This window comes from Leptonychotes weddellii, chromosome 10, assembly GCF_054177405.1.
Source record: "Leptonychotes weddellii isolate Sample4059 chromosome 10, ASM5417740v2, whole genome shotgun sequence".
NCBI classification, from domain to species: Eukaryota; Metazoa; Chordata; class Mammalia; order Carnivora; family Phocidae; genus Leptonychotes; species Leptonychotes weddellii.
In genome coordinates, this window is record NC_138378.1 from 22,860,592 (window position 1) to 22,869,659 (window position 9,068).

The 9,068-nt window shown below is 47.8% G+C and overlaps 1 protein-coding gene across 1 annotated transcript in view; it reads right to left on the bottom strand.

Moving 5' to 3' along the window:
* Positions 1–2,159: 2,159 nt before the first annotated feature.
* The window catches only part of LOC102732627 (signal-regulatory protein beta-1-like), an 8,725-nt gene continuing 1,816 nt past the window's right edge, over positions 2,160–9,068 (bottom strand). Inside the window, exons 2-5 of the mRNA XM_081832235.1 lie at positions 8,228–8,600; positions 3,673–3,984; positions 2,779–2,890; positions 2,160–2,382 (exon numbers count right to left, since the gene is read on the bottom strand). Coding sequence (XP_081688361.1) covers positions 2,160–2,382; positions 2,779–2,890; positions 3,673–3,984; positions 8,228–8,600 — 1,020 coding nt within the window. The remainder of the gene's footprint in view (positions 2,383–2,778; positions 2,891–3,672; positions 3,985–8,227; positions 8,601–9,068) is intronic.

Genomic DNA, 9,068 nt, shown 5'->3' on the forward strand with positions numbered 1-9,068 from the left:
TGCTTCTGGGGGGAGGTGTTGGGGAGGGAGGCCAGGGCATCCCAAGGCTCCCAGCATGGGAGGCCGGGGATAGGGATGTTGAAGTGTAAGCCGCTCTACTGGGAGTAGAAAATGTTGAAGAGGAGATTCATGTCTGAGGGGGGAGTGGAGGTTGGACTCAGCACCCCCGTCTTTGTGTCTACAAAGGTTCAAGGCCACAGTGAAACAAACACAGTAGGACGCCTGTTTCCACTGGGCATATTTATCCTTCTACAGAGAGCCTTTCTCCAGAACTTGGCCTACACTACCTCCCCCAGATCTTTATCAGGGCTATTTTGGGGCTCAGGACTAATCCTAGATCTACTCCACGACTGGAAAAGTGCACGTGTTCTTCCCTTCTGCTCCCCACTCAGAGGCACGGGGTGGGCTTTCGTGTAGAACAGCAGGCCCGGGACATTGGGAAGCAGTAGAATGAGGACGAGTCAAAGTCTCCCCATCTGTCCACAGACAGTAGGCAGTGTGGCTCCCTGGAAAGCACTGAGCAGAGCTGGGTTTGAATCTGGATTTTTTGGTTTCACCACTTGTAATCTGACTAACACTGAGTAGGTTCCTTCAGGTTCCTCACCGCAAAGTGGGGAATGGTGCCCACCTTGTGGGATTGGTATGAGGATGAAATAAGATCCTGCTTGCGAAGTGCTGGACCCGTGGTGACACCCGTCAACTATGCTTTCCTCCTAATGTGGATTTGTAAATGTCATAATAGGAGGGGAACTTGGGGTTCTTTAGGTATTGTCCTTCTATTTATTTTTCCTTTGGATCTTAAGTACGTAGAATTGTACCTATCATCATTCTTGCTTCATCACACCCTTATCATTGATTCATTAATGACCCTCATTTATTAATCTACTTATCCATTCATCCATCCATCCATCCATCCATCTTCCCTCCCTCCCTCCCTTCTTTCCTTCCAATAACCTGCCTGTCTTCTACCTATCTATTGACATACCTATTTATCAATCTTCTATTGTTTTTCTATTTTTAATTTATAATGATATAAACATTCATGAAGCCACCACCCAGCATGGAAGCTAGAATCCTGATATTAACTTCCATCTGCCTATACATACCCACCCTTTTCATCCTTTTCCCTGCCCCCACCTCAGATAACTACTATTTAAAATCTTGAGTTCATCCTTTTGGAAAAAATATGGGTGTATCATTTTTATATGTATCCCTAAAAACCATTTGTTAGATGTTTTTAGCTTTATAAACATAGTATCATGCTGTATGAAATCTTTTGGGGCGTACTCACTCCTAATATTTTTTTGCTAAGATTTACCCATATTATTGTGTATAGCTATAGTTCATTCATTTTTATTGCTGTATAACATTCCATTCTGGGATTGTACTACATTATTTGCCCGTCATCCTGTGGATGTGCATTTGGATGGTTCTCTCAGGTTTTTCTAATTTGAAACCATGCTACCATGTATATACTTGAATATTCATCTTCTGGAGCACAGGTGAAGAGTTTCTTTAGGGTATGTATATAACTCAAAGGCGGAAATAGCAGGTTATCGAGAATGCAAATGTCCAAGTTCAAATTTTCCAAACTGTTTTCCAAAGTAGTTGTGCCGATTTACATACGTATCAGCAACATAAGAAGGAGCCAGTTGCTTCTTTATTTTTTTCTCCTGGAATAGGGAGAAAATGGTTTTGCTTTGGCTTTTCCTGATTACTAATGAGATTGGACATCTCTTCATATGTTTATTGGCCATAAATGTTTCTTTTAATCCCATTTTAATGATGGAGCTGTAAAGATTTCATGCCAGTTTGGGTGCCCACCATGGGCTTTCCTCGAGGAGTCGGGGAGGGGCCTTCAGAATTGCAGGTTTGTGTTTCTCCCTGGGTAGGAGCTTGTTTTGCCTCTGCTGGGTTTCTTGCTCAGGGTCATGAACTTCACGCCCAGAATCCCCGGAGAAGCTTCTTTCCTTCATAGGATGTGAGAGCCTCCCTCTCACTCCTGACCCTCCCGGTCCAGGCTCTCACTTTCTCTGGGGCCTGCAGGAGACAGCGAGGGACAGCCAGCGCAGGACAGGTCTCAGAAGGCTGGTGAGGCAGGAGAAGCTTTGGTAGTGGTTGCAGACTTCATGGCCAGTGCCTCTCCTGGATCAGTCCTCCTAAATAAAACAGGAGGGGACTGAGGGCCCTGTGTTCCTGAGGAGGGCCTTGCGGCACCTGTGACCTGCAGGGGAAGCAGGGAGCTGGGGCAAAGCCCTTGTTCGCAGACTTCTCCTCACAGACCACCTCAGGAGTGTTGTCTCCATATCAACTCTCCCTCCTTCAATGCTTCTCCTGCCCGGAGCAGGGGAGCCTGCATCTCTGTGCACCTTCAGACTGGAGCTGTGAGGGGCAGAGGGGAAGGTTGAAGGGATTGGGGTGTGGCTCTTATAGGGACACTCTGGATTCCACATGCCTTCAAGGTCAGTGTGAAATGGGAGTGCTGATGGGGCGCCTGGGTGGCTCGGTTAAGCAGCTGCCTTCGGCTCGAGTCATGATCCCAGGGTCCTGGGTTCGAGCCCCGCATCAGGCTCCCTGCTCAGCGGGGAGCCTGCTTCTCCCTCTCCCACTCCCCCTACTTGTGCTCTCTCTGTCAAATAAATAAATAAAATCTTAAAAAAAAGAGAGAGAGAGAGAAAGAAATGGGAGTGCTGTGTGGCTTCTCCTTACAGTGCCCCCTGTTGGCCTGGAGTCTCCCGGCCCCCGGGAAGCCCAACCCCTATCTGAGGTCCCCCTTACTTGGAAGGGAATCTCCTCTTGAGGACATAGATGATGCAAAGTGCAGTCAAGGGAAACAGCTTCCAGCCAAGCAGGATGAGGGTCCCAGAGAGGGAGCTGGACGCCCTGGCATCTGGAAAGATACTAGGATGAACGTGGCTTCTGGCTCCCACCATTCAACCCCTAGGCAGGCCCAGCCTCACCCCTGACTCAGGTACCAAGACTGCACCTTGGACTGGGAGGGAATCCCCTCACCTCTCTAAGCCTCAGTTTCCTAGTCTTTAAAATGGGGATGATAACATATACCTTAGAATGTTCCTGTATCGGGCACCTGGGTGGCTCAGTTGGTTAAGCAACTGCCTTCGGCTCAGGTCATGATCCTGGAGTCCCGGGATCGAGCCCCGCATCGGGCTCCCTGCTCGGCGGGGAGTCTGCTTCTCCCTCTGACCCTCCCCCCTCTCATGTGCTCTCTCTCATTCTCTCTCAAATAAATAAATAAAATCTTTAAAAAAAAAAAAAAATGTTCCTGTATCAAAGGAGAACACCAAACAGAGTACCTAATAGGCACTCAGTAGTTGTTGAATCTGAATGGCTTTTGAGAGGGTGGGTGGAAATGGGGGACGATAATTCGTATGAACCTAGTCACTGGAAGAGCCAATGCTGTGGCTGTGCGGTCAGGATCCCACTGTGTGACGAAAGCGGTGCTTACAGCTCTTTGGTCCCTAAGGCAGCACACTCTGCGGAGGTTGCTCTAACTGCTGCCCCATTTTATAGATGAAGGAACTGAGGTCCCGAAAGGTGAAGTGACTTCTTCAAGGTCACACATGACAAACATGGCAGAGCCAGCATGTGAACCTGGCCTGTCTGTGTCCAGGTCGGAACCTTTAACTGCTGGGTTATTCCACCCCTACTCACCCAAACACGCTGGCTGGTCTCTGGACTCACTCAGCCGCACGCGGGCCTGGATCGGTGGCTGGGCCTCTTGCCGCACTTCGCAGGTGAACAGCTCTTTGTCCTCTGAGGTGTAAACCAGGATATGACTGTCTTGGTTGAATATGCCGTCCGGGTTCTTGGTGGGGGTGGGAGCCTCACAGGCCTTAAAGCGTCTGTTCACCTCCAGCCAGGTGATTTGTATGACTTCAGGGTAGAACCTTTGCACGTGGCAGGTGAGGATGGCCAACTGGAGGCTAGGGACCCGGTGGGCCGAAATAGTCACTGTGGGTATAACTGAAACAAGAGCCCTTCCTTTGTTCCTTCCTTCCCTCAAGCAAAAGAAGCTCAAGGAGCATCCTTACCTTTCTAGGCACTGCCCTTGGTTCCTGAGATACAGCAGTAAGCAAGACAGACACACACAGAGCTCCTGCTCCAGTGGGGAGAACAGGGAAGAAGAAGAGCAGTCACGTGAGCCTCGGAGGGGTTCTGAGAACCTACACGGGGGCACCTGACCTGGTCTGGCGGTGGGGCAGGTTAGGGAAGAGTTTCTGGAAGAAGGGACCTTTCAGCAGAAGTATGAAAAATGAATAGGAGTTAACTACGTGTGGCAAATTGTATTTTCCAAAAATGGCCACAGCAAATTCCCAGCTGTCTTCCGGAACCTTGCCACTTCCCACCGGAAGGGGAGTCTACTTCTGCCCTAGAAGCTGGGTGGGACTTTGTGACTGCCTGATGAAGAGAATAGCAGAGGTGACACTGTAACTTCCAAGGGTTGGTCATCAAAGTTGATGTGACTTCCCCTTGGGACTCTTGTGACATTCACTTTTGGAACACAGCCATCAAGCTACAAGGATGCTCTAACCGGCCCGCATGGAAGGATGATCAGGAGAGGCCGATGCCAAGAAGAACTGAAGCCCGTAGCCCATCGCCAGCACCGATGGCCAGACGTGTTAGTGAGGCAGCTTTGTGATAATCTCAGCTGTGGAGTCATTCAGGTGAGGTCCCAGACATCATGGGGCAGAGATAGGCCATCCCTGCCAGGCCCTCTCCAAATTCCTGCCCTACAGAATATGTGAGCATCATAATTTGGGAGATCTGGAGTAAGTTTAGAGCACTGGAATATGTTTGGGGAAAATCTGTTATGCAGTCTTGGTAACTGGAACATTAGGCCAAAGGGGCTGGTGGAGGGCCAGAGGAAGGAAGGCTCTGGGCGAGGGTAGGTGTGGGAAAGTGCATCTCAGGCAGAGGGTAGGGCATGGGCAGAGGCCCTGAGGTGAAGCCTAGTGTGTCCAAGGCCAGAAAGATGATCAGAGTGAGTGAGGGGGAGCAGGGGCAAGATGACCAGTGACCATAAAGACTGTCTGCGTTTACTGGTGCTATGCTTACCCCTGAGAGCACATAACGACATCCTAAGGAGTCCATACATTGGTTGTTTAATACAATTCATTTCTGAATCATATGATTCTTTCCAGAAATTGATCTGCCTGAGAATGCCTACTCCTGTCTCCTGTTCCTCAGGCCTTCTCCCAACATTACAGAGGGAAGGCCTTCCTCCCACACATCCTGAATCTAGCTATGGTGCAGTGCCCTTGGTGTAAAGACTCTGGGACACAAAATAAAAGGACAGTTCAAAAATCCTGCTGGCCGGAAAGCCTACTTTAATCAAAGCATCATAATCTCCCCCATCTAGCTCACTGAACTGCGTTTCTGATAACATTTTAATGGTTATTTTAATAACTGTTTATCAGAATTTGTTGGATATTTAGATAGTTTTGATCAATTGTGTAATTCAATCCAAAAGAATTTTTTAACACTTAGAGCCTATGGTAATAAGGAAAAGTTTTAAAATTTTAATTTATATATATAATGAATATTATATATAATAAGTTATATGTAATTTGTTATATATAAAATTCAATACGTATGTATTTATGATAGTCCTCTGTTTTCTCAGAGTTCTCTATGATATGTGTGATGATGTCAATAAGGACTTTCAAATATAAAATATATTTACAGTAGGATAAAGTTCTCCCCAGGAATTAGAATGGAAATACAAATTTAGGAGGAAAAAGGAATATTATAAAATTTCTGATTATTAAAGAGCTTGTTTATGTCTGTTGTAATGGATGATGGTGGAAATCAAATCAGTATGGCTTTATTTTTCCGTTGAACATTTCAGAGAGATGTAACATTTGTAATATCCCAGGGGTTCTGGCCCGTGCAACTATTTAAGTCTGTGATGAACAATTCTGGATGTTAACTTTAAAATATATGAGGCACTACATAGTTCTTCACAATTACCTCAGGGGTATATGAATAAAAATGTTTGAGGATTGCTGTTGAACGCCCTGATAAGGATTTTATTTTGTTTTATTTTTGTAAGAGGAGTGGTGAGCCACAGAACGGTTTTAAGGAAAGGAGGGACAAGACTTGGCTTCCTTTATAAAATGTCTTTGACTGCTGGGGATTTGGGGGCTGCACTGTTGAGGGTAATGGTGGATATGAGAGAAGGGGGCTGTGGTGTCCAGGTTGCCTTGAACTTGGGGATGAACCTGGTCAGTGACAGTAGAAAGAAATGGATGGGGTCAGAGAGATGTGAGAAGTGAATTTGGTAGAACTTGGTGATGGGTTGGGTAAAACAGGTCTCTGGCTTGGATGATTGGGTTGATGGAGTGTCTCTTCATTGGTATGGGGAAAGAGGAGGAGCCAGGGGTTTGGAGAGAGTGCAGAGAGCAGTACAATGCCCATCTCTTAGCTGACCATGACCAAAGCACCTTCCCTGGGGAAGGGGGACTCTGCCTTGCTCTGGTATCTCTGCATGGGGACTTCTTATAGGAGGGAGGTCTGACGTGATCATCCAAGAGATGTATTACTGGGTTCAAATTCCAGCTCACAAACTTAAGAGCCATGTGACCTTGGACAAGTCCTTTCATTTCTCTGAGCCTTGATTTCCTCATCTGCATGAAGCAGGGACACATAGCTTCTTTGGGATGCTCTAGGTGGAGGCTAGAATTCCATTTCCAAGCTGGAACCCTTTTGTGGTATCTTTTGGCTAAGCAAGGGCAGACTACTACTTAGGGAGGGAGGCATTTCCAAAATGACGAGCTAAACTCTTTACCTTGGTACCACAAATTATCTCCAGTCGTGAGGGGGCTTGTTGTGGAGATTGTGATGCTGTTAATGGGTTTTCTCTTTGCTTTGCTCTGGCTGGAGCAGACGGAGAAGGAGCATTGGGACTCTGGAGCCCTGGAAAGGATGTGCCCATTTGCAGTAAGTGAGTGGGTCTCTGCCCTCTGAGGTTGCTGGGAGGTGGTGGCTGAGGAGAGTGCAGACCCCTTGGGGACACCCTTGCCCAGGCCAGGCTGTGGACTTCCAGAGCAGAAAGGGTGATTTCCTTCCTTTACTTTCCTTCCATATTGAACACTGCAGTAATGACCTCAATCCTTATGAAGTCAGAGCAAGGGGGGCGGGGGTGTAGTCTTGCACTGCCTCCTGCATTGTCCCCTCCCCTGATGCGGGGGTGGGTTTAAGAAGTGTGTTTCAAATACAACGACTGGCAGCAAAGCGTGGTGGCTTGCACAATGGTGTTAAGAGTTCACGTGGCCAGTGCAAGAGGGAGAAACTTCCTTGCTGTGGCTTGAAGCCCTGTGTGGTCTTGTTCCTGTTCCTCTCTCTCCAGCCTCCTCCTTCTCCATGCACCCTTCTTCTTACTAAGCCCTGACCACATGGACCTCTTCCTCCTCTCTACTGTTCAAACATGTCTTGTTCCCCACCCCTGTCACAGGGCCTTTGCACCCGCTGTTTCTTCTGCCTGGAACACTCCACTTTTTCCTTGGCTGACCCCCTTTCATCTTTCATGCCGTGATTCAAACATCACTTCTCCAAAAAGGCATTTCCTCAGTATACTACATTTCTCCTGTTTTCATCTATTTTAATACTCAGTTCTTTTCTCTCATAGCACATGTTATAAGTTAGAAGCGTGTGGGGCGGCTGGGTGGCTCAGTTGGTTAAGCGTCCGACTCTTGGTTTTGGCTCAGGTCATGACCTCAGGGCTGTGAGATTGAGCCCCGCACTGGGCTCCATGCTCATCGGGGAGTGTGCTTGGGATCTCTCTCTCCCTCTCCCTCTGCTCCTCCTCCCAGCACTCTCTCTCAAATAAGTAAATCTTAAAAAAAAAGTTAGAACTGTATAGTTTTTGCATCTTGTTGATGGGGCTCATGTGATTGTGAGCTTAGTGGAGTAGAACTAGGTCTGGTCTGTTTACCACGGACTCTGCAGCACGTAGAATAATACTGCCACATCGCAGATGCTCAATAAACTTGTTGAATGAATGAATGAGCTTCCACTTCCCAAATACAAGAGAGCAAGATGGCATCTCATAAGAAGAGGATGGTCGGATAAGACAGGGAACCTCGTACCCATCTTATGTGGGGTTTGGTAAAGAATAAATGGGAGGATGCAGGTGAAGTGCTCCAAACAGGGAACCGGTGGTGGTCACCAAGGGTTGGCCATTTGGGTGGGGGGTGGGGGCCCTTACCTTGGAGGAATTTGGAGATGTTCACGTGCCTACTGAGGGGGCTCTGCAATGTACTGTGAGCCACTTGGCAGGTGAGCTGGGAGTGGAGTGAGGATAAGTCAAGGGTCACCAGCACCGTGCTGACGATGGTGTAGGATCCAGCATCTCTAGGCAGGAAAACCAGAGTCTGAAATGCCGGAAGCTCCACATCATTTTCAAGCCATTTCAGCTGTATGTTTTTGGGAAAGAAGCCAGTTGATGTGCAGGTGAGATTCACTCTCTGGCCTGGGCTGGCCCTGTTGGAGGGGCCAGAAACCTCTGGAAGAGAGGGCTTAGCTTCTGTCAAGGCAAAGTTGAGAGAGAAGAGAGAAACATAAAGATGGCAAGTTACTTTCTAGTGTGATACCCGCCCTTACGGTTCACTCAGCTAGACTCACCTCAATCTCTCATCTCCAGTTTTCTCTTCTGTGTAATTTTTATTATAACACTTCTTACTGTAATAGCTTTGCCAACTGGCCTCACTGACCGCTCCTTGATCCTTGCCACGTGCACTTGACAGACCTTGGTGATTATGTTAAAATACAGATCAGGGGCACCTGGGTGGCTCAGTCGGTTAAGCGACTGCCTTCGGCTCAGGTCATGATCCTGGAGTCCCGGGATCGAGTCCCGCATCGGGCTCCCTGCTCGGGGGGGGGTCTGCTTCTCCCTCTGACCCTCCTCCCTCTCGTGCTCTCTGTCTCTCATTCTCTCTCGCAAATAAATAAATAAAATCTTTAAAAAAAATAAAATACAGATCAGATCTTGTCATTTCCCTCCCTCTCTCCCCTCCTTCCTGAAGTACGTTGTCCAAAAAGTCATATAA